General features: G+C 39.3%; 1 protein-coding gene across 2 annotated transcripts in view; it reads right to left on the reverse strand.

Annotated features, from left to right (window-relative positions):
- Positions 1-9,472: 9,472 nt before the first annotated feature.
- The window catches only part of bcap31 (B cell receptor associated protein 31), a 28,570-nt gene continuing 11,153 nt past the window's right edge, over positions 9,473-26,889 (reverse strand). For both annotated transcript variants that reach the window (XM_034132179.1, XM_034132180.1), the window contains exons 5-8: positions 20,444-20,579; positions 14,088-14,214; positions 13,296-13,396; positions 9,473-12,053 (exon numbers count right to left, since the gene is read on the reverse strand). In XM_034132179.1, the coding sequence (XP_033988070.1) occupies positions 12,027-12,053; positions 13,296-13,396; positions 14,088-14,214; positions 20,444-20,579 (391 nt within the window). In that variant the 3' untranslated portion in view covers positions 9,473-12,026. The remainder of the gene's footprint in view (positions 12,054-13,295; positions 13,397-14,087; positions 14,215-20,443; positions 20,580-26,889) is intronic.

Raw genomic sequence — 26,889 nt, forward strand, 5'->3', positions numbered from 1 at the left:
TCTTCTCTGCCTCGTCGCGTCATTAAGGCTGAAGTCCTCCGACCAATCAACACGCTCTCCTCTTTAACAGCTGATAGGAAACACAGGCAAACCCCGAAATCTGGTTTCCTGGGTTAGAATAAAGTCTGATAACGGGACCGGAGTTCATCTTTCAATGTCTAAGAGAGTCTAGAACTGGTTCTGCTCATCTGTGATCGTATTGGACTCAATTTGTATTCAAAGCTGCAAAATTAATCGATCAGTTTTTGCAAAATGATCTGTTCAGAAGTCACCACAAAACATAACAATCAAGCAGATATTTTAATCGTTTTTAAATGTATATGTAACAGGATCCTTATCATACATATTTGCTAGGTCTTAATCTCTATTTAAATATTACAATTAGAAGTAGTATTAGTTTAAAAGACCAGTATGGGTCCGGCTTTACTGCTACATTCCCAGCAACACATTTATTTGGTTGCTGTTTTTATTTAATTAGACGGTAATTTAACCCTTTAATTCTAATTAAATCTATAAGAGTACATTGATCACGTTCTAATCCAACACTTAGATACATATGTTTGAGATAGGCAATGTCTAATTTCACTCTTACTAATTCCTTTGCTTAACTTAAACTATACAAGTGAGTACAACATGTCAAATTATTCCAAGAAATACATAAAAAACATATTCTTTAGCAATCATTTTGAAATGAGGGATTTTAAATCTATTTGCTCTAATAACTTAAATCAGTGTTTTATTATGAACCTGTGTTCAGCTCGTGGAGAGATGAGAGCCTGAGGACTCAACCTGATGCCAAGCGTTGCCTTACGTCAGTGGCGGACTGGCCATCGGGACGTTCAGGACGAATCCCGATGGGCCGGTACTGAAGTGGGCCGGTCGAGAGTCCCGGGCTGATTTTTAGTCCCAGTCCGCCCCTGCCTTACGTCGTTGTCTTAACTCCAGAGCCAATCACAGTACAGCTCTGCTTTAAATCCAACCAATCAGCAGTCTGCGTGCGGGGGGGGGGGGCGTGTCTACAACTCTGTCTCCCAGCAACCACTCGGCATCCACCTATCACATAACCATTAGAATGTAAAATATATATTATAAAAAGTATACATTTGCACATTGTTGTAAAATAATGTCGCTAGCACTTTGGAGAAGAGTCACGTTAGAAATCATGTTTTGTTTTACATATTGTAAAATGAATCAGAGATGGAGGCTTTTATTTTGCTGATACATACAGTATGACAGATATATATATATTGAATATCTTTGTGCGTTATCTATATTTGATGCAGTATGTGATTTTGATGATGACTGATTGTTGACGCTTTAGCCGGCGAAACACCAGCGACGAAGCGACGCCGGCTACCTCACTTCCCATGTTAGACTTTCAAAATAAAACTCCTTTTCAGCTTTTTATGCAAATGTCTTGTCAGCGGCGGCGTCGGCTGGCAGCAGGAGAGGATTCTGGGAAGTGTAGTTCAAAACATTTCCCTCCTCGGCCTGTTTCACGTTGCTGCTTTTAAAGGTTCTCCAGCACCGAGGAACATATTTGAATCTGAAAATCTGACATGAAGGATGCTAAATTAACGCTGTGGATACAAACAAATTGAAATTGAGAATTTTTGGGTGTTTAATTGGACTTTGATATGGCTCTCTACATCCCTTAATTGATTACTATTTTAACACGTTGGTGCTGCGAGACTTTTAAATGGTGTCTGACCGGCTAATGTAAACAATCAGCGATAGGCAGGGCTTTTATTTTTGGCGGGGTTTGCTGCGATGCAGTGATGTTAAGGCTTTGTGTGTCTCTGAACGCACCACGAAAGGGAATGTTATTTTTGTTTTTGTTCTTTTGATTTCTAATGTTCAAAGTGCTCAAGTGTTTTGAAGAGTTTTAGTTTTAGAGGATTTATTTTTCTCTCTCTGTGTGTATTTCTGAATATCAGTATTTCGTCCTCAGACCCGGCTCAGACTCACGTTATTATTATTATTATTTTAAAAGCAGATACAAAATAATCTGCTGTTTTTTTTTCATATAATTAATTTTAAAAATGTCGACATAATGGCGGATGTTAAAGAATACTGCATTTTGTCTTTAAAAATATGATAAAAAATGTTTTAAAGGCTCAGAGCCTCTGCTTGCCCGATTAAAGAATCAAAATGATGTAGAAAGACCAGACCAGCCAATCACTTTAACACAGGGTGAGCGATTGAGATCAGATCCAAAATGTAATGGTTTCTTCATGGATCCATGCTTCACCAATTCACCAAGTTACATGGTTACATGTTAAAGCCACTTTTAATGGATATAGAGTTTTATATTGTCATTATTATGACACAGTATTATTATCCTTTGAATTATCTACAACTATATTCAGTTGTGTGGTGATTTCAATCAACTACAAGTTAGAAATTACCCATGTATCTACAGTCAGACACACATGAAGGGACGGTAGAATAAATACTGATTGCACCTTTAAAAAATGATCTTCTAATTGGAAATTAATCTAGACTTTTTGGACTTTAGTTTGACGATCAGTTTTAAGAGTCACATGTAATTAGTTAAAAAGTTCATTAACAGCTAATTAAATAACACTAATTAATGATGAAATGAATCCTTATTTTGCGTGTTGATTGGCCGGCCTGGTGGATTTAAACTGACGACATACAGAGATTATTACTGGTGATTAAAACTAGTGAGATGATATGTTGTAGAGGCCACTGAAATGACACTAATTAAACTAACCGCAGTATTTTATTTAACGCAAATCAAACTGACATTTTAGAGAGTTTTATATTTTTAAAGTTATATAATCATTATTTTTTTTTTTTTAAATGTCTGGAGCCTGGTGGGTCAGAGGGGGGGGGGGATAATTAATAAAAAATCTGCAGCCGTTGAATGCGAAAAAACACAACTTGAAGAAATGAAAATGTACATTACCAAAATCTGAAGTTTCATTGTCATGTTGTCTTTGTCTTCTGCCAAAAACATCCTTGTTGTGACAGAATCGCTGATCTAATCTGCCCTGAGACAGAGCAGAGGGGATATATTTAAAACACTTAGAAATACTTCAACATACCATCATTAAAATGTGTTTTTTTAAATAAAAAATTCACGGTAAATAGAAGTGTTTTAAGACTTTAGGGGGGCTTTTTAAAATTGTATTCACATTAATGCATCAAATATTTTGTGTTTCTACCCCAGATATTAGAAAAGAAAATCTAATTTGATTGGACAGTTAAATATTCTAACAGTATATAGGCGCTTTCACACCTACTTTTCCCAGGAATAGTTCCGATAGTTCCTGGGATTTTGCGTTCACACCAAAAAGATCTGGAACTAGAACTTTTTTTCGGGAACCTTTTCACCCCCAGATAGTCCCTGCTAGAGAGTAGGGACTTTCCTGGGGAGAAAAAGGTTCCAATTTCTGATTGGCTGGGCGAATTGCAAACCACGCCCCGTAAAACTCAAGCCACCAGGAAGTGCGCCGGACTCTGAGGAAAATATTAATTGTGGCCAAAAGGCGGTACTACACTTCCGTATCAGTCGCTGGGCCCGGAAAGACTTTTTCCCATTGACTAACATGGGGAAAGAGACGTCTGTAAATCGTTGGATAATTTTTTTTTAACCAAATAAACTACCCAGTATGAACATTTGTATAGCCCTTATTAAAATGAACGAGGCCCCACCTCCCACGCTGTATCCAGTTCTTATTATACATCCATGGTAAAACTCAGAAAAGTTTTGTGAAGCCGCCATTTTATTTGGTGGCATTAGCATTATTAGCATTAGCCCAGCGCACCAACGGAGAGAGACTAACTTATGGCAACACAAAATAAAACGTGGGAGTGGTGGAGTGATGAGGAGGTGTCGGCGCTTCTGGCGATTTACCCGGGACTTCGGGTGGAGATTTACTGCCACCCGAATTCCCGGAGTCCGGGGGGCTCCGGGACTTCGGGTGGCAGTATACGCTGTGATGTTGTTTGCGGCCTGCCGGTAAAAGCAGAAGAAGAAAAAGTGACGTCAGCGGCTTCATTTGCGTAATCCTCCCTCAGGGACTTATTCCGGTGTGAACGCGATCTACTAGATAGTTCCGGAACTAAAGATTTACGGGGAACTATTCCTGGGAAAAGTACTTGGTGTGAAAGCGCCATATAATAAGACTTTTTTTTGACGATGATGGGAAGTCGTAAATTCTACCAATTCTGCCCAAAAACGATGGCTTTAATATTTGGTTACCTTATTCTAAAAATCTAAAAAAAAAAGAGAGAAAGTTTAGAAAATCAGTCTCCAGCTTTTTATCATTGATTCTGTCCAACAAACTCTCAACGCTGGTTTTCATCTGAGAGCGTCTGTTTCCCTCCTCTACTCTCAGCTTTTTAACGAAATTAAACGTTTTATTTCTGCTTCATTTTACTGTAGATACATATTGTTTTATAGGGTCGCTTTTTGAAAAATATTGTCATTGATTTTATAGCCAAAAACATTGCCAAAGTGTTTTTTTAACCTCCAAAATAAAGACAATATGGAAGCTCAAAAGGGACAAAAAGGATTTGTTTTTGTTTGTTTCTGTTCAGTTTCTGAAATACAAAAACATATTTGATCGTGATTATAAAATAACGTTCTTACCTTCAAGTTTTTCGGGAAACTGAGGTCGGATCAGATGAACCAGTCATCGGGTTTGGGCTCGAAACCTTAAAATACACATTTTCTTTTAACGAAAACACCACAAAATTCATCGGAAATTAACAAACGTACTGACCTTACATCCGATGTTCCTGTTGAGCCAAATTAAGTTGATGAAAACGTAATGATAAAATAAAAAACGTTTTGCCAAAAGTTGCTAACATTATAGTTGGTGTATACAACTCCCAATGCATTATGGGAAGTGTAGTCCAATCAGTTTAGTTAATAAGACATTATTTGTTTTGTTTTAATTACACGCTATGAAGAAAAGGTTTTTCATTTTGATTAAATGACATGTATGGGCAAAATAAACCAATATAGAAAATGTATTTTTTAAGTAATACAAAAAAAAGTTATTCCAAAATTTAGCAGATTCTAAGTGGAAGAATTTTACGATTTTACATTTTTTTTACAAATTTCTTTAAAAATTAGGATTTTTTATGATTCTATCCCATTTATTTTTATACTAGCTTCTAAACAAACATTTGATCTGCTCTCACGTTGGTGCTGAAGATGATTTTGTTATGTTTTTGTGTTTCCAGCCCAAATTCATCCGTCCCGCCGTCCACCCTTTCCTGTGTACCTGTGTGTCTGTGTGACTTCCTGTAACGCTCCAGTCTTCCATACAAGCATAACTGTAGACTAGAGACAATCAATTACAAGGTGATTAAAAAGTAGCTTAATTAATTACTAGATGTGTACTAATGACACTCGGGGCTCCACGTTAACGAGTCTCCAGTCAAAAGAAAAAAGATGCAGACTTGTGGATGATGAGAGTTAACGTTGAGCCCTGAGGACGTCACCTGTTTCATTGACCTTTGACCCCTGCGAGGGTCTCATGCTGTAAGCCACTGTGATCACTGTGCTCATTAAACACTGACTTTAACAAAGGCAATAAAACTAACGTCATGACAAACAGATCACCTGTCTCTGCGGTTTATTTTGGTCATTATGGTTTGAAACTATTACTATATTTTATTTATTCCTTTTTTTAAATATATGTTTTAAAGAGGCCATATTCTGCTTATTCTCAGGTGTATATCAGTATCTAGTGTCTCTACTTTAAAGAGTCCTCTCCTGCTGATGTTCAGGTGTATATCAGTATGTAGTGTCTCTACTTTAAAGAGTCCTCTCCTGCTGATGTTCAGGTGTATATCAGTATGTAGAGTCTCTACTTTAAAGAGTCCTCTCCTGCTGATGTTCAGGTGTATATCAGTATGTAGTGTCTCTACTTTAAAGAGTCCTCTCCTGCTGATGTTTAGGTGTATATCAGTATGTAGTGTCTCTACTTTAAAGAGTCCTCTCCTGCTGATGTTCAGGTGTATATCAGTATGTAGAGTCTCTACTTTAAAGAGTCCTCTCCTGCTGATGTTCAGGTGTATATCAGTATGTAGTGTCTCTACTTTAAAGAGTCCTCTCCTGCTGATGTTCAGGTGTATATCAGTATGTCGTGTCTCTACTTTAAAGAGTCCTCTCCTGCTGATGTTCAGGTGTATATCAGTATGTAGTGTCTCTACTTTAAAGAGTCCTCTCCTGCTGATGTTCAGGTGTATATCAGTATGTAGTGTCTCTACTTTAAAGAGTCCTCTCCTGCTGATGTTCAGGTGTATATCAGTATCTAGTGTCTCTACTTTAAAGAGTCCTCTCCTGCTGATGTTCAGGTGTATATCAGTATGTAGTGTCTCTACTTTAAAGAGTCCTCTCCTGATGATGTTCAGGTGTATATCAGTATGTAGTGTCTCTACTTTAAAGAGTCCTCTCCTGCTGATGTTCAGGTGTATATCAGTATCTAGTGTCTCTACTTTAAAGAGTCCTCTCCTGCTGATGTTCAGGTGTATATCAGTACATAGTGTCTCTACTTTAAAGAGTCCTCTCCTGCTTTTCTGGAAACACAACTTGATCCCGTGTCAGATATTACAAACATCATAGCTTTGTGGAAGCCTCTGTCCCCGTGTAGCACTTTGAAACCAGGATGAACTTCCACGAAGCCAAAGACAGAAATAGAGGGTGTTTCTTAATGTCAAGGAAGGATGCTCCAGAGCCACTATTTCAAGGATGCTACGTCCTCGAGTCCCGCCGAAGGACTGTTCCAATGTCCAGGATGCTTGGAATTCTCCCGAGCCCGGCGTCCTTCGTTGCGGGAAATTTCGAGGATACACATGTGTATCCTCCGTGGTCTTAAAATCCCCACAATGCTTTGCGCACGGACCAATTTCCCAAATCTTTGGCGGAAATCGCGCTCCATTTAAGGCGGGGCCTCTCATATGACGCACACCTGCACACCTGTTAGCCTGTTCCACCATTCTTCGTTTTCCGAGGCTAGGAAGGATTCTTGCCTCGCTTCTGAAGGACCTGACTCGGAGGGACTTGTCCTACCAAGGAAGCGTCCTCGACATTGAGAAACACCCTTAGACTCGAAATCTGAAATCTGATCTGGAGAGAGCGAGCTCAAACCGGTTTCCTAATGCCAAACGGCCGCTCCGTCGACAGCTGCCATATTAAGAGAGTCGGGGTGAAGGTGCGACGCTAAGTTTAGACTCGAGACGGAGCGACATGTGTGTTATGTGGACCGAAAAAAGGCCTCCAGACACCAGAGGAAGTATTCATATCCTGCACTGCTGTAAAAGTACACGTAAAAACACCTCTAAAGATACACAGGGAATGAGGTCAAGTTAGTAAAAGTTGAAAAATGGCCGGTGTGGCTCGGATATACAGTATATTGAATTATTGCGTTATTATTTAACATAATAATAAAAAAGCGGCTGTAGTTAGTTGAGGTGGAACATTTTTGTAACTATAATGATTATTTATAGACACTTTTTCTACCACGCTGCTATGGACAGTTTTGCACTACTGTATATATTTGCACTGTTGAAATAATGAGTGTAGCTCACTAGACTAGACTCAAACCTGTGGACGTTATTCTTTTGTATATTTACCGTCTGTTTTTATTCCTACCTCTAAATGTGTGTATATGTATATTTGGTAACACTTTATTTTAAGGTACACATATTCACCATCAACTAGTTGTTCATTAACATGCATATTAGCAGTATATTGGCTCTTTATTAGTCATTATAAAACACGCCTTATTCTACATGACCATGACCAAGTACTAGGCCATTAGTTAAGCGTTTGTCCTCAATAACCCTCTTATTTATTGTAAGTAAGGACGTTGTTGTGCATGAGTTAGGGTCTTAATATGCTCAATATGGGCCTAATAACTCTCATAATAACACCTAACAAATATGGTCTATTCTTATGGAACAAGACATGAAACTACAAGTGTTAATTGTGTCAAAATAACTCAAAATGAGGTTTTTCTAACTCAGAATAAGTTCCCTATTTTAAAGTGAAGTCTTGTTCATAACCAATAAGCTAGTAGTTTGACTCTAATGTGTAAATGAACAACTAGTTGATGGTGAATATGTGTACCTTAATCTAAAGTGTTACCGTATATTTGTGTCTATGCATATATGTATATATACACTCAGATTTCGATCCCGCTGTCTGTGTAACACAAATAGAGGCAATGATTTTTGACTAAATATAGCTTATTCTGCGGATTATTTTCTCCATTATACCAATTGTGTTTTGTAAAAGTAGTACAAATAGGGAGACATTTAGACACAAATCAGACCAAAGTGACACCTTCACCCTGTTTGTTAAGTGCAAACGTCAAATAAGATATTAACATTTTTAACATTAACATAACTAAAGGTATTAAATACATGTAGTGGAGTAAAAGTACAAAGCAGCATAACATCGAAATACTCAAGTAAAGTACAAGTATCTCAAAATTGTATTTAAGTACAGTACTTGAGTACATTTACTTAGTTACTGCACCTCTAATAAAAAGTCAAATGTTAACACCGTTCACTTTAATGCATGAAGCTTTATCATAAACACGACTTAAAGGAAGATATATTTATAATGTCAAGATATCAAATGATCATAACTAAATCACGACTATCAGAATAAGGGCATAGTGTGACTTCGAATGATTGTAATTTAAATGCATTCTTGTTGTTTTTGTAGTTTTAAAGGGGACCTATCATGCAAAATGCACTTTTTTTTAATACATCAATATGTGTCCCTGGTGTGTCGGGGAACTCACGCAGCGTCAGAAAATAAAACCCTCTCTCTTTTCCTCCGTACCCAAATCTCTAAAAACGGGGCTACAACGGAGCTGATCCAGATTTGCGTCCGATATGACGTAATATCTGAAATGTGGACCCACAGCATTATCAGAAACGTTGCTATCAGAAACAATGCCCGACTGTTTTGGACGTAATATGGTCGGTGTTTACATTAGCATCGCTAACACTCAGAGCTAACCTGTACTGGAGAGCATGTGTGTGAAGAAGCAGGAAATAAAAAGGAACTCACCTTGTGGTATAACCGGCAAGAGAGAAAGCCTTTGAGCTCCATACTGTTTCAGAGAGAATCCTTGATAATCCATGATATGGCGTTTCATCACGGCAGTATTTAGTTTAGACAGTAGCTGCCGGGTCCCGCATGAGCTCAGACCCCTCCTTTTTTTTAAAGCTTTATACCCCAAATCAGCACTTTTGAAACAGGAAGTGAAATAGAGGGATATGAGGCATGGCTAGAATGGGTGATCTGTTTGGTATTTTTAGCAAAACACTTCATAGACATGTTTTTTATATATTCTTATATATCTGAGACCTATGCTATTGCCTAAAAGTAGCATGATAGGTGACCTTTAATCAGTGCACATCCAACACCAGGTGACAGGAAACACACAAAAGTAAAATACCAGCAGACTCTATAGAAGTTCCTTTGCTGGTTTATTTCAAAACTTCCAATTTTCTGACACGATGAGTCCAGATACAGTTCACCGTGATCCCTCCGAAACTCTAGAGTTACACACCATCAGTCTTCAAAAACAACACACAGGTGAAAATTAAACAAGAGAACATTTCTGTGTTTAAATACAGAGATATGCAGCATGAGGTTTGGTCTGAATAACCACAGACGCTTCGTTAAATCAGCCTGAATATTCATGTCTCATCATAAAGCATTAAAGGTGAATTTCTCTCAGCATCATCACACTTTCTTAAAGATGTAACAAGTATATGAAACCAAAATACAGAATAACACATTCAGCATCAAATAAACGTGACAGACTATCAAAATACAAGTCCCACAAGTCTTTATATAACCAGAAAACATATATTTTAACAAACGAAAGTGTGTGCTCATGCAAGAAAGTAGACATAGGGTGAGTTGCCCTAATGTGGGACACTCTTTTTGCTTTAAGCCTAATGTGGGACACTTGTTTGAAGGTTGCTCCACCCTCATCTGTGATTGGACATTTGAGAAGTCATGTGATTTTGATCGCATGACATCACAGCTTGTGTTAAGTTTCATTGACTCTAATTTGTTTGCGGAAGACCTACAACCATTAAGCCTTAAGTGTCCCACATTAGGGAGTGTCCCACATTAGGGCAACTCACCCTACTGTAGAAACTATACTTCAAAATAAGAAGAAACAGACGTAAACCAAGTGAGGCGTGAGAACTGTGTGGACTCAACCCTACATTAGCTGTGAAACGCTGGGATTTCACCACATATTTTAGTTTTAGTTTGAAATATGGCGAACATTTAAAAGCTAAACATCCACCGGGTCATTCAAGAGAAACACATGCTGTCAGCTGCACAATATTTTCTTCTGTTTTTGTGTATTTTAGCATTTCCTGTGACGCTCATAAAGGAAGCTGATTTCTGTTTGACGCGACACTTAAGCATGTCCTTTCTCGTCAGTGTTGCTAATGATAAACATGATGGAAAATGGACGATGTTTACCGGCTCAGATCAAATAAATTAGCGCTTCAATATCAGCCTGAAAATCGTTCCAATTTCTCATGTTTTGCAGTTATTTAATTCAACACTAGCTGATTTGAACACAAGGTGACAGGGCCTCTTTGCATAACTGCTCATGCAGATATTCTTATCAAGTAATTTAGACGAATTGTTAATGTCAGTGTCTCTGTAAGTGAAGAGGAGTCAATGGAAAACTGTCCATTTCTTTTTGTTCGGCAGCAGTCGATGTTAATTTACTACACGTCATTAAGTATCTCATCCGTTTCTTATTCAGACCGCTTTGTGATGTTTTTTTTTTACCCCAATTTGCTCACAATCGTCATCTGCTCACAAATTCCTACCCAATTTTGCCGTAAAGCGTCGAACACAGACTGATGATCAGTGCAGCTAAACGTGATGAAAACTGAGACAGTGAACATGATTTTGTGCATGTAAGTGGACAGAAGAGGAATGACAGTTTTTACAGTTAATTAAAACATGTATTAATCCTTTACAGCTGCACCATCTATCAAACAATCAAAACAATAAGAATATAGTGTTTGATGGTTTAAAGGTGAAACGGGTCCACAAACTTGTTTTACCAGAGAGAAAATCTTAGTCTGAAAGCCACAAAACAAGAAAAATACCTAAATAACACAAAGAAATAAGTGAAAACCGATTAACTTAATGACAAACCTATAACAAAATCTTCAAACCAACCAAGTTTATTACCACAAAGAAATAAGACGGATCACTTTGTACGAGCAAAACAAACGTCTGGTCATTTGTTTATCCTTTATTTTACCGTTTGAGTTGGAAATATGTCGATAGGTGAGCGTAGAAACTTCAGGATATTAAAGATAACCAGTGTAGAAATCATCATAATAAGGATTTGGGCATTATTTCAAAGAAAGGGAAGCAGGTAAGAGGAGACTCGGGTGTTTTTGTTTGGCTCATACAACGTGATTCACAGACTGTAGATCCAAGTTTCAACAGTACATTCAACAGTTTTCATTGTTTTTTCAACCCGAAATCCACTTAACAAATAAAACATTAAGGTTAAAAAGGTCATTTCTGAAGGATTGTGTTTGGCCACGTTCAATTGTAATCCTTAAATGTGCAATATTTTAGTTATCAATACAGGAGAGCGGGTGTATTGAATTCTTTGGACCTCAAATTTTTGGGAATATTCTGTTTCTTGCAACAAAAGAAAAAGCAGAAAGTTATGAAATTCAGGTTGTTTTTTTAGTTTCTCTCGAGCTGTAGGAAACAGGGAATGATCAGATGTTCCTCAAACAAACAACACAAACAAACAAACAGAAAACCTCGTCTGAAAGTTTCACAGACAGCCCACTTTTTTTTTTTTTGACAGTCAGATGAGATGTATATGTTTTTTAAGCCACATGAAATAAACCAATCACAGCGAGCCGTCGTCCAAATAAGGAAGTGACATCACTGATGCAGAAGCAGCAGGCTGTTCTTTGAAGACGATGATGAAGATGATAGAAGCTGGAAATCCTTCTCAGTCTGACTTCTTGTCGCTTGTTGCCTGCAGACAGAGAACAGGGCGGAAAAAACACAGAGTCAGTTTGGCCGATGTTTGACGATTTTAAAGAAAGGTAAATATTGGGATAATTTTAACCGATTTAAACTCTTACATGTTCAAAATTCAGAAAATATATAAATGTTACGTGCCGTTTGAGTAGTTTCCCCCCCACTGCTATAAAATGAATTATGTTATCAGTCAACTTTTATAAAACACTCAGTGTAACACCGATGTTAAAAAAAGGTTTGGGGGTTTTCTCTTGGCTGCAACGACAACATTTGTTTTGCTTCTGTCAGCCTGAGTGTGCACCTGTTAGAGTGAGTGTGTGTGTGTGTGGAGTCTGGTAACCTATAAATCAAGTTGTGTGTGTGTTGGGGGATTTTAAAACAGCGATGACATCATCTCTCGGGCAACTAACTTCGAGGTATGTTACATAACTTTATGTTTGGTGTGTGTGTGTGTGTGTGTGTGTTTGTATAAGAAGCAGCAGCAGCTGGTCCACCTCTAACCTGCCTGTCAGGCTCATATAGCGCACACACACACACACACAATATTAACAGACAGTCTGAGATCCAATGACTACAGTATCTCTCTGTCATTGTTTTGCATATCAAAATAAAATAACTTTAAACTTGAATATAATAAAAACATAGTGTAACCTGAGTTGTTTGGGCGACGCTTAACGCTCAACTATAAATAAGAAACTTACAACCAGCTTTTGGTTACATATAAATCAAGTTTGAACACACACGTACGTTTTAGTGTGTGTGTGACTGTGAGTGAGTGTGCCAATGAGTGGTGTGTGTGTGTGTGTGTGTGTGTGTGTGTGTGTGTGTGTGTGTGTGTGTATGTGACTGTGTGAGTGAGTGTGCCAATGAGTGTGTGTGTGTGTGTGTGTGACTGTGTGTGTGACAATGAGTGTGTGTGTGTGTGTGTGTGTGTGTATGTGACTGTGTGAGTGAGTGTGCCAATGAGTGTGTGTGTGTGTGTGTGTGTGTGACTGTGTGTGTGACTGTGTGTGTGTGACAATGAGTGTGTGTGTGTGTGTGTGTGTGTGTGTGTGTGTGTGTGTGTGTGTGTGTGTGTGTGTGTGTGTGTGTGTGTGTGTGTGTGTGTGTGTGTGTGTGTGTGTGTGTGTGTGTGTGTGTGTGTGTGTGTGAATGAGTGAATGAGTGTGTGAATGAGTGACTGAGTGTGTGTGTGTGTCTGCAAATGAGTGTGTGAGTGAGTGTGTGTGAGTGTTACCATCAGTTTGCTGTGTTCGTCCAGCAGTCGGTCGTACTCCACCGTCAGATTCTCCGCCTGACTCTTCATCGCACGAACGTCACTGTCCGACTTCTGCAGAGCTGCAGAACATAAACACAGAGGGGGGGGTTAAATAAGTACTATTACTGCAGTACGTGATTTAAGTGCAGCTTTGAGGTACTTTATACTTGTTTTTTTTCATTTTCTGATACTTTATACTTCTACCCCCGCTACATCTCACGGGGGAATATTGTATTTTTTTTACACCAGAACATTTATCTGGCAGATGATTTTAATACATCAAACATATAATCAGTATTGTTATACAACTCCCTTTCATTAATTTTACAAATGTATTTTCCAATTTATTCCTTCTTCCATTTGCCTCCTTTTATTTTATTCCTATAGATGAGAGCAACGGCCTCGCCCACTTTCGGGAGAAATCACGGCCCCGCCCACTTTCGGGGGAAACAAAGTATCGGCACGAAGCGGAGAACTAAAGTTGCTTCATGCTCAAACATCAAATAAAATCCAGAGTAACGTTTCTCTGTACTTCCTCCAAGACAAAAGGACAGTAAAAGAAGCGATCTGTGGCTGGTAGGTATAGATTTCAGGATATGACACCTCTGGCCATCGAGTCATTCGTCCACCAGCAGACTGAATGGACATCGATCCCCTACCGATTTCACTTTGACCGTATATCGAGCCCGATCTCCAATGATGTCATGTATCCATAATTTTACTCTCTTTATCCATATACACTTCTTTTTCTCCCATCTTCCTCTTCCTCACCTTTCTTGTTGTTGTCCAGCTCCTCCTTCAGAGTCTTCACCTCCTCCTTCAGGTTCTTGTTCTCCTCCACCGGTCCGGCTCCCTTCTTCCCGGCCTCCGGCAGATCGAGACCAGCGTTACGGAGTTTCTGTTGAAAGAGGAAAAAACACCAGAAAATGTTTTAAAATGACAAAACGTAACCCATGATAAAATGGAAAATAACTCGAAGTAAGGGAATTAATTTCAGTGGATTTTTCAGATGATTGAATGAATTATTAAATCTTTTAACAGATCACAACTTTAGATATTTTAAAACTGTATTTACTGGGAGCGGATGCGAGACACAGCTTTTAAATTGATATACAGTAAGCACCTTCCAATCCTGACTGGAAGTGACAGTTCTAAATTGGTTTAGTTCCTACTTAAAGGACAGAAGAAACGTTGTCTCAATGGGCAACTACACATCAACCTTGACAAATATGTCATGCGGGGTTCCTCAAGGCTCCATCTTAGGACCCTTGCTTTTTAATATCTATATGCTACCACTGGCTCAAATTATTAAAAACAGCGATCTAAGCTATCACATCTATGCAGACGACACGCACATTCATTTTTAAATTACACCAGGAGACTACTCTCCGATTAGAAATCTGAGCAAGTGCATTGAGCACGTCAATGACTGGATGACTCAGAACTTTGTCCAACTGAACAAACAAAAAACTGAGATCATTGTTTTTGGAGCAAAGAAGGACCGATTAAAAGTAATCGCAGAGCTTCAGTCGGCATGACTACAAAGTAACTCAAATCTAGAAATCTAGGTGTAGTGATGGACTCAGACCTGAGTTTCAACAGCCACATTACAACAGTCATTAAGTCTGCATACTATCACCTGAAGAACATACCTAGGATTAAAAGACTAATGTCACAGCAGGATTTAGAAAAGCTTGTCCATGCTTTTATCTTCAGTAGACTCGACTACTGCAATAGTGTATTCACAGGGCTGACAGAAACATCCATCAGAAAGCTGCAGCTGATTCAGAACGCCGCTGCTCGAGTCCTCACTGACACTAAAAGAGTGGATCAGTCCGGTTCTGAAATCTTTAGCCTGGCTTCCTGTCGGCCAAAGAATTGATTTTAAAGTATTATTGCTAGTTTTTAAATCACTAAATGGTTTAGGACCAAAGTATATTAACGATCTCCTACATAATTATGAACCATCAAGGAGTCTCAGGTCTTCTGGGACGGGTCTGCTCTCTGTTCCGAGAGTAAGAACAAAACATGGAGAAGCAGCGTTTAGCTATTATGCCCCGACCATCTGGAACAATCTGCCCGAATCATGCACGTCCACAGAGACTCTTACTATTCTCAAATCGAGACTGAAAACATATCCTTTTGCCGCTGCTTTTAATTGAGCTGTTCATATTCGCACTGCAGTATGCCTTTTATACATGTATTGTAAACCTGTTGTGTTTATTTGATTATCTTTGCTTTTTTATGCCTGTTGTAAAATGTTCTTATATAATGTGTTTCTACTGTATTTACTCTTAAAATGTCTTTTAATTGATTTTGTAAAGCACTTTGAATTGTCGCGTGCTGAAAGGTGCTATATAAATAAACTTGCCTTTTCTTACTGTGTGGTGTGGATATGAGTTTGTTGTTAACACTTTTAATTAAATCTTATCTTCAGACTTTCGCAACTGCTGCACGACAATTACCCTCATGATAAAATGTCCAATATACTCTTATCTTACAAAACACATGATAAAGTAAAATCTGCAGGAAACCGACGAGGTCATAAACTTGTTAAATCAGATGTGAAGGAATTTAAACTGCTGCTGTGGACGTGTGTTTCTGTTTTGACTCCACCCACTCAGACGAACAGGTGGTCATACCAAACGCTCCTCACCTCAGCGCTGACCTCAGATCAGCAGCTGCTCTCTGAGTTTACACTGCGAGAAACAAAACCCTGCTCTCTGATTGGCTGTAAATACGGTGTTCGAGTTACAATTAAATAAACGAGTGTTTGTTTGTAGTGGGGGTCAACAGGTATGAAATACTATAATTATAAACATTTCATTATCTGTGGCAGTTTATAATATAAATAAAATACATTCTAATATATGTTTTAAAAATATAATATAAATGTACTAAGAATGGTGTTATATACAGTATATCCACATCATAATTGAAGTATATCAAAACTCGAATACACAAAATGTCTAAATACCCTACTCGCGCTCCTATTGGCTAGCACTCCAACACATTGTACGTGATAGACTAAAAGGGGCGGGACATCTCTAAGCGGTTGACCAATCACAACAGAGCCGGCCAGCTAACCAATCAGAGCAGACTGGGCTCTGGTTTCAGACAGAGGGTGAAAAGAGGTGCTGCAGCACAGGCAGTATGAGAACAATAAAGAGCTTTTTGAACATGTTTTGGTACTGAAGAAGTTATTTTTAGGTTATTTAGTTAGGGGTTTTTAAGCTTGTAATTGTTTCTGTAGAATACGTGAAAACGCTCCAATTCTAGAAGATGTATTTTACATACTTTCTGTTTAGTGTCTGGTCCATGATTCTGAAGCTTCACAAAGCTTATAAGGGTGTCCCATTTCACATATTACATCTTATCTTCAGACTATTAGAATAGAATATGATTGTATTTCAAACAGTTGTGTGCCTGTGACACACACACACAGTGTTTCTTCTTCTTCTTTTCTGCTCTCTATTCTCATCTATTTTAGATCCGTTGTAAAGTGACATTAAAACTTTGAGTCTCTCCATGTCGGGACTTCCAGAGTTTTGAGGGTTTTGTATTTTCCAAAACACTTTTCTTCCTCTCTTGTTATTGGTCACCTATTATAATGAGCATGGTGTGTGTGTGTCTGTGTGTGCGTGTGTGTGTGTGTGTCTGTGCGTGTGTCTGTGTGTGTGTCTGTGTGTGCGTGTGTGTGCAGCTGTGTGGATGAAGGAGTGTTTGGTATTTACACCTGTCTATGTCGGTGTCTCTATGACTACAGCATTTGTTTTAGTGTCACTCCAGGTCTGTCATTTATTGCCATGTAATTAGATATCTTAATGATACACCGATATAAAAATAAGTCAAAACAATCCAATGTGTTGCCAATTTTTTTGTCTAAGAACTAAACAATTAAGAGAAGTATTAATTACCTTAAATACACTTTCAAATGTGCTTATTGCCATCCACCAGAGGCTCAAACATCACATATATGATTATTAAATATTAGATATTCAACAACAAGAGACTGGATAAACTCATGGTGTGTTTCTGAGTGACGGGGGGGGGCAGGTGCTGAGCGTCCGCCCTTTGATTGACGAGGCTGGGATAATAAATCCACATTTTATGGCTCTCTCAGGCTGAATAAAAGCGTCTCGGGGTCGGATCAGAAAGGCCACGAGACCCCGAGGACCCCCGAGCTGCTGCATCACGAGCACCATCAACACCTTTTAAAAACATCAGAATACATCTGACAGATAAATATAGACGACTTCGTGAACCCGGGAAACCTTCAGGAAACTATTCCACACCGGTTACCACTTACACACTAACGGAGCCATTCAGAGAATACCTTAAATATGTCTTTTGAGTTATGGTTAGAAGCAGTGGAATACGTACTATTTTAACTTAATTGTACTTTACTTGAGTATTTACATATACTTCTCATCCACATCTATCATATAATATTCATAGTTGCTTTGTACAAACATGATATGAAATGGTACTTTAAGACTCATTTTCTCTATTCTGTATAACAAGTACTTTGACTTTTGTTCCTTTATTAAGCTTATAATACTATTTTGAAATAAGCCTTTGTGCAGAATGAGTACTTTAACTTTCGGATGCCAACACATTTGCTCGAGTACAATTTTTTTAATTCAGGACTTTTACTTGAAATGGAGTATTTTAAGACTTACTTCTACTTTTAAGGATCAATGAAATGTGTCAATATGAAATGTTAAAGGGGACCTATCATGCAAAATGCACTTTTGTACGTCTTGTATACATGAATATGTGTCCCCGGTGTTCCAGGGAACTCACCAAGTGTCAGAAAACACAACCCTCTCTATTTTCCTCCATACCCAAATCTCTAAAAAAGGGGCTGCAACGGATCTGATAAAAACTGATCCAGATTTGAACACTGTCCTGACGTCAGGACGGTGGCGCTACGGCTATTGGGCCAACTCCACCAATCAGGAGGAGACAGCCACGGCCATTGCCGTTCGAAAGCGCTGGAGACGCTGTAGTACATATGCCAGGCCTGTAGATGGTGCTGTTCTCACAGAATCAGCCCTTGCAAAAACAGAGCTATAAATTGTCAAATTGAGCAAAATGAGGCATGGCTAAAATGCATGATCTGTTTGGTATTTTGAAAAAAAAAGTATAAATATGCCTTATATAGGTATGGTCCTACACTATATTATTCAAATATAGCATGATAGGTCCACTTTAATGTATTTTATGTTGTTATGCGGTGTATTGGTAATGTGCTCCCTCATTTTTGTGAATGTGTTATTATAGATACGGAAGAGGAGAGGACCGCATGTGAATTCGGACTTTTCAGAAATAAGTCAGAATTTTTTTATTAAAGTCAGAATTCTGAGATTTACACAAAATCAATTAATAAATCTCAACAATGTATTTCATGTGAAGGATGTCAGAGGGAGGATGGAGTCAGTGTCCTCGACAGAAACATGTTACACTGATTACATGTGAACGTGCACACACACACAAGTTGTCACCATTCTGTCAGATATAGTGTCATCTGTGAGTGATTGAGTGTGTGAGTGTGTGTGTGTGCACACATAACTGACCTTCGAGGCTCAGACAGATATATCTCTCTGTGTGTGTGATGACAACACGGCGTTATAAAAGGTGATATCAGTTTGATCTGCGCTTTCCTATTCTTTAAATCTACATTTCTCATGCGAAAATAATTTATTATCCAACACTTCAGATGAACAGTGACTATTCCTCCGTTTTAACCTCTGACTGTCCATTTTGTGCATTTAATATAATTAATGGGTATAACAAAAGTGTTGTGTTTATATCTTCCTTTAGTATATTTCCATTTTTTATATTATTCTACAAATCAAACTCCTTTTTATTAGAACATTCTGGTGCATTGCTACAATTAATTATTTTTAATTTCATGCAAAAAAGGACATTTTATTGCATCTTGCACATTTTGCGTGGTCAATGTACAATAAAAATAACACACTTTTATTTAAACGGCGGCAAATTGTATTGGTGAGAACAGGAATGTCTTTAAGATTTCATAGGGAACTTCCTTTCTGTTTCTGTGGTGGAGGATATTAAACTGTGGTCTGTGTGTGTGTGTGTGTGTGTGTGTGTGTGTGTGTGTGTGTGTGTGTGTGTGTGTGTGTCACATGCAGATGAAGCAACTTCTCCTTTTAGCAGAGTGCTGGGTGATCTCCTAACCCCGGACAAACAGGTCACATTACCACAGAGTGTGTGAGTGTGTGTGTGTGTGTGTGTATGTGTGTGTGTGTGTGTATGTATGTGTGTGTGTGGAGTCCACATTGTGAATGAGACAAAGATAGTATGTGTTATGTGTTGCCCTCTGAATATCTCCAGTGTTTATTTTAGAGCAGCTGCCCCCCACTGGTGAGTTGAAGGAACAGCAGCGTCTCACAGCTTTTTCCCTGAAATTAATTATTAGTAAATTAATGTTTTATGTTGTCGTACAATGTACACGTTTAAATATTTTTATTCTTATGTATTATATATTTAGACATTTCGTTTAAACTTCACGTGCTAATATAAATATTAATTGTATTTGATCTTTTATTGAACATTGTATTTTAACCTTTGTAGCAAAAAAAAATCTTGAATTGTTTTTTAATATATATATATTTCTTTGCCCGTTTTTATAATTTTTTTATTCCATTTAAATGTATCTTTTATAAAATGGAGCAAGGAAACCCAGTTGCCCCCGGGATTACATTACATTACATTACATGACATGTCACTTGTTAGACGCTTTTATCCAAAGCGACTTACATACTCAATACTGTGGACAATCCCCACAGGAGCAATTTGGGGTGAAGTGTCTCAGGGACACAACGACATGCTGACTGCAGTGGGGTTTGAACTTGATCCGAACACCATCGCTCAACCCACTGAACCACATGACTCCACTAGATAAATTAAGTTTTCAGATTCTAAGTGATGAAATTGACGCAATGGGAGTTGTATGAATGAACCAGAACAGTGAAGTTGTGAGTCGGACAAATAAATAATTCCTTATAAAGCTCGATAAATAATAAATTGTGTGTGTGTGTGTATAATGTGTGTGTATATAATATGTGTGTGTATATGTGTATCTGTGTGTGTGTCACCTCTTGCAGCAGCTCGTTCTCCTCCATGTATTTCTTGGCGGCGTTGCTGGCGCCCTCCGCCTGCTTCTTGAAGGCTTCGTTGGAGGCCATGAAGGTGGCCTGCTGGGAGAGCAGCGTGGCCAGGCGACGCAGCAACCTGCACACACACACACACACACAAACATGTGGTCAAAAAAGACTGAACGCGTAACGTGTAACCTTCAATGTCAAAGTCGGAAATCAAGTCGCAAACCGAAGATTTTTTTACGTGCAAGTTTCCTCCTCTGAATGGTCAATTCAACCTAGAAACTCACTGGGATTTTAGCTTTTGCAGACCATTTACATGCACTAAAACCTATAGAACACACTACAGGAAAGGAGAACCCCAAAAAGCATATTATGGGATCCAATATATAGGTTTAACTCTTCCAGTGTTTTAATATAACGCTTGGTTAACTGGCATGAAATAGTGAGAACACCACCTGAGCCCCAAAACAACCTGCTGTTGTGTACGTGTGTGTGTGTGTGTGTGTGCTAGGCCATCCATCATGTAAAGCCTAATATAGCCATTGACAACTTCCCACAAGCATAAATACATACAGTAACGACTAACACACACATTGAGTTTCCCCTGACACTTCCCAGCTGGTGTGTGTGTGTGTGTGTGTGTGTGTGTGTGTGTGTGTATGTGTGCTAGGCCATCCATCATGTAAAGCCTAATATAGCCATTGACAACTTCCCACAAGCATAAATACATACAGAAACGACTAACACACACATTGAGTTTCCCCTGACACTTCCCAGCTGAGGGGTGTGTGTGTGTGTGTATCATGGTGACACAAAACAGGAGGGGGAACCTATAGAAGACACCCTCCCCCAAATTCCTGTGCATCTCTACAGACAGTGATTGATAGGAGCAGTCTGCTTGTAGAAGCAAAATATTTAGGTTGTGTTTATTATTGGTATTATTTTTAGTTTGGACTGCACATGTATTTGGTTATCATAACATCAAGCAATGGTCGCCTGGGTGTCACTGTAATAAGTTGGTTTCCCTTTGAGGCTTTTGAGAGTATTACTTTGGTTTTTCTGTCGAGTTTCAGCTCCTACTTTAGTGATTATTTGTATTCATTTCTTTATTTAACATCATGAAACAGCTAAGATTCTCATTTAGCCTGTCGGAAACGTTGAATTTTTTCTTCAATATGACTTGAACATGGTTTTCAATAATATTTTTCTAACATCATTTATTAGGCCGCAGACTGTGAATACACCTGCTGAGTAAAGTTGTTGTGAGATGCTCAGGTGGCAGAAACATTTCCACACTTTAATACCTTAAAGGTCCCCTATCATACTGTTTTTCATCAATATATTACAGGTCTCAGATATATCCAGAACCGGTCTCTGATTGGCTGAAACACCAAACAGATCATTGCAGCATCCCATAATCCTCTCTGTTTCAAAAGTGCTGATTCTCTGTCTGTTTCTCAATGTCGAGGAAGGCTGCTCCAGAGCCACTATTTCAAGCATACTACGTCATCGAGTGGCGCCGAAGGACTGTTCCAATCTCCAGCATACTTGGAAATCTACCGAGCCCGGCGTACTCCGTTTGGAGAAATGTCGAGGCTGCACATGTGTAGACTCCGCGGTCTTAAAATCCCCACAATGCTTTGCGCACGGACCACTTTCCCCAAATCTGTAGCGGAAGATGTAAGGCGGGGCCTCTCATATGACGCACACCTGCACACTTGCTAGCCTGTTCCACACTTCGTTTTCCGAATGCCAGGAAGTATTCTTGCCTCGCTTCTGAAGCAAGTGACTCGGAAGACATGTCCTACCAAGCAAGCGTACTCGACATTGAGAAACACCCACTGTCTGTTACTTTAGATGAAAATAAGGAGCCCCTCCCCACGCCCCTCTGAGAGATATTTGTTTAAAAAGAACACAATGGTGCTCGAGGAGAGGAATCTCTTTACACAGAGGGGACACATGTTGATGTAGAGGAGACATGAAGAAGTGGATTTTGCATAATAGGTGACCTTTAAATGAAGTCAACAAATGTAGAAGCTTCTTCAGACTCTTATGAGACATTGTTTAGTTAAAGACTAGTCAGATTTATTGTTTTTCCCTGGTAGAAATCCAGACTATAATCCAACAATGTGTTTAGTCTGTCACGCAAAAAACACAAAGATAGTTACATGTTTGAAAAAGTTCTTATGTAATAAAAAAATAAAAAATCCATTCACAGCCGTTTTGATCGTTGAAAAGGAAAAAGGTGAATTTGTTGGGGGTTATTTTTAGCGGCAGGTTAATCCGCATTTGGTGCTCTAGTGAGTATTTGGGGCAGCAGGACAGTGAGCGTGGGGGTTTGAGAATAACGGTGTGGCTCATTCTTACCTACCCCATCTTTAACGTTCAAAATATACAACTTTTAAATTGTGTTAGATGTCATTTTGCCCTTCATAGTGTTTATGTGCCAGAGAACTACATATCTGGATCTTTTGACAGTCAACTTTTATATATTTAACTTAATAATTCTGTTTTAATTTCTTTTTTGAGATATTTACATTTCCTTTATTTTCAACTTTTTATATTTCAAATTATTTGCAATGCCTTGTTTGAACATGCTACTGTAACGCAATATGTTTAACGTCAATAAGGTATATCTTATCATAATTAGAAAAACAACAGAGGCGCTCTCCAGCACAGCAGAGATGATAAATCACGCTGGAAGTTACATCAGAGTCTGAACTGGGAATTAAAACATTTTGTACATCAACAAATCCGTTTCTGATTCGTCTGCAGAAGAAGATCCTCTCATGGAGTTCTGAAAATAATCTCATCAGCTGCCGGCGCTTCAGCCTTTCCAGAAACGTGTGATCCAAATATATATGCTTTTATTCTCTGAGTCACAGCAGACGGTCAGTGAGCGGCTCGGTCTAAACGCTGGACTCTGTGTTCCAGCAGCTGCTGCATCACATGCTGCGTGATTCACCAGCAGCTGCGGGGGGGGGGGTAACTATGTTTATTTACTCAAGTACTGTACTTAAAGGTCACCTATTATGCAAAATCCACTTCTTCATGTCTCTTCTACATCAACATGTGTCCCCTCTTCTTCATGTCTCTTCTACATCAACATGTGTCCCCTCTTCTTCATGTCTCTTCTACATCACCATGTGTCCCCTCTTCTTCATGTCTCTTCTACATCACCATGTGTCCCCTCTTCTTCATGTCTCTTCTACATCAACATGTGTCCCCTCTTCTTCATGTCTCTTCTACATCACCATGTGTCCCCTCTTCTTCATGTCTCTTCTACATCACCATGTGTCCCCTCTTCTCCATGTCTCTTCTACATCAACATGTGTCCCCTCTTCTTCATGTCTCTTCTACATCAACATGTGTCCCCTCTTCTTCATGTCTCTTCTACATCAGCATGTGTCCCCTCTTCTTCATGTCTCTTCTACATCAACATGTGTCCCCTCTTCTTCATGTCTCTTCTACATCACCATGTGTCCCCTCTTCTTCATGTCTCTTCTACATCACCATGTGTCCCCTCTTCTCCATGTCTCTTCTACATCAACATGTGTCCCCTCTTCTTCATGTCTCTTCTACATCACCATGTGTCCCCTCTTCTTCATGTCTCTTCTACATCACCATGTGTCCCCTCTTCTTCATGTCTCTTCTACATCAACATGTGTCCCCTCTTCTTCATGTCTCTTCTACATCACCATGTGTCCCCTCTTCTTCATGTCTCTTCTACATCAACATGTGTCCCCTCTTCTTCATGTCTCTTCTACATCAACATGTGTCCCCTCTTCTTCATGTCTCTTCTACATCACCATGTGTCCCCTCTGTGGAAAGAGACTCTGAAAGTTTCAGGAACAAAGATTCTCTCTCTTTTTGTCCTGATCCATTTATATAAAAACCTGTCTGAAAATGAGCTGATCAGATTTTGGCCACTTGATGATGTCATGATGTTTTGGGCTTGTGTAACCATTAGCCAATCAGCAACCAAGGTAACCTCACTCAGTTACTTTTTAACATTACAAATTAAAGATACTGATGGGCGATATGTAGATACGATTATTACCTCAAAATCCATACTGTGATGATCTTATAAGTGCATTGTTTAGTGTATTGATTGCCATAACATGTGACCTGCTCTATCGAAATCAGTCGCATTGAGCCGAAGACACATTTTGAGTTGTATACACTGTTGGAAAGAGGAGATTCATAGCTTTCTAATGATATCAGGATTGTTTTTGTACTCCCAAATATTAAGCTAAATATGTCACATTATATAATGACTGTTACCGAGTCATCACTTCTCTGGAATCCATCGATCTGATTGGTTATTAGCGGAGCAAATGATAAAAATAGTACGGAGGGAAGATATTTTCGTTTGGATTACTGGTCTGGGGGAAGCCCGCGAGTGTGTGTGTGAGTGTGTGTGTTTGTGTATTTTTGCATTTGTTTCCCGGGGGAAACACTCACGAGAAACACCGGCTGTTGTTATGCGTGCTGTGACGTTAAGTTACTCCGTTCTCGTAATTATGCAGTAACAAGCTTTAAAGTTGTATTTATCATCTGAATTTGCCGAAACAAGTTTAATATTCTGAAAGCCAAGACTTTGTTTAATTGAAATCAGATGAAAACAAACTGTAACGGACCCTGCCGTGTTATCTATGATTACTATACGCCTTACATTCATAATGTCAGCCGGAGGGAGGGGGAGCGGCGCTGTGGAACAGCAGAGTGCGAGTGAGAGCTGTCAACTTCCCTTTACAAGCTTCAAACATCGTGTGATTTTGGAAATAAAATAAAAGTTTCATATTCTGAAAGCCAAGACTTTGTTTCGTTTATTTAAAATCAAACAAAACACCCGAAAAACTAGTTTTTTACGCAAATCTACGTTTATTTTTAAATGAGCCGTTGCGACTTCCGACTGATTTCGATAGAGCGGGTCACACACGTGCTAGAATTTAAAGCAGTAACCTAATGGCGCATTTCCACTACACGGTCGGCCTCGGCCACACTCGGTACGGCTCGGTACGGCTTGGCCGCGTTGGGCCTTAACAGGGCCGACTCACTTCATGCTGCGCTTCCATTACAGTTTAGGAACTGGGGTAGTTACTATAGTAACGCAGTGTAGGCGGAGCCGTGACGTCATCTTCAATGAGAAATCCAGAAACACAACACAGCCGTTAGCTGTGAGCACTCAGAGCTCACAGCTCCTTATATATGTTCAGAAACTCGACAAAAGTTAAACAAGTACACACCACAGACTGCCTGTGTCATGGTGAATACAGTCGCTGCTGTATTTATGTCTGTATAGGCCGTTGTTGTGAGTGTGGACGGTCAGAGCATATACTGCGTTAGCTTAGCCAATCTCCATCTAGAAAAACACGAATTTTAAAAGGTTTTTCGCCTGCCGTCTGTCTGCAGACTTGACAAAGCATTAATTCATGGTTTTTACTAACCGGTATCAGTATGTTGTTACTTCGGCATCATTTTGAAACGTGTATTACAATTAAATCACGGTCAAATATGTCCATCTTGTTGTAGTTCTAGCCCTCTTGCCAGCGCTCCTCTCTCTAGTTTAGCATACTCAGCCCGACTCAGCCCTGTTTGTTGGCCCCGATAGAACCACAATTTTCTAGGGCCAGAAAAGAGGGGAAAAAGTGGCCCCGCGCCGTGCCGCGCCGGAACGAGGCCTAGTGGAAGCACAACCAAAAAAGGGGACGGCACGACACGGCACGCTTAAAGCGAGCTACGCGCTGCAATGGAAATGCGCCATAAGAGTCCTATAAGCACTGCATTAATGATTACAGATTTGAAAACATCGTTGCTTGCTTTAAAAGTAGCACAATTCATTATGTCAAACCTTGGAAAGTATCTAAATATCCCTGCCCTAATGCCAAAGGAGCTGCACACTGAATATGTTTTGCCGTTTGATGTCTATGTCTGGACCGCTGCGTAAAAAGGAGGGTTTCTGCCCCGTTACTTCTCCGCTGCTTTCTTGTCCCAGTTTGCTTTTCAGCCCAACTGTATACAGTTTTTCTCAGACGCGGAGGGATACTGGCTTGTTGTGAAAAGTAACTACAATTCTACCTGTGGTATACGTTCAGTATATCACGGCTAAGAACCAATCAGATTGCTTGATTTGACTTGTCCGTTTTAAACATTTAATTATCCCTTCACTTATATAACCTGCAGTTAAAATGTTTTCTAATTTGATCACCACTAACATCCCCTCAGCCTGACAACCAGCTGCCCTCCAATCACGAAAACTCATGTCACACAACTCTGAGAAGGGTTAGCCAATCAGGGACCATGACAGATTTACACCTCAGAGGCTCATCCAATCAGAGTCAGGCAGCAGGATTTACACTGTACAGTGAGCGTTTCTCAATGGAAACACACACATACACACACAGCTGCACATTCTTTCCATCCTACTGTAACCCTCC

Source organism: Trematomus bernacchii, unplaced genomic scaffold, assembly GCF_902827165.1.
Source record: "Trematomus bernacchii unplaced genomic scaffold, fTreBer1.1, whole genome shotgun sequence".
In the NCBI taxonomy this organism is placed as follows: Eukaryota; Metazoa; Chordata; class Actinopteri; order Perciformes; family Nototheniidae; genus Trematomus; species Trematomus bernacchii.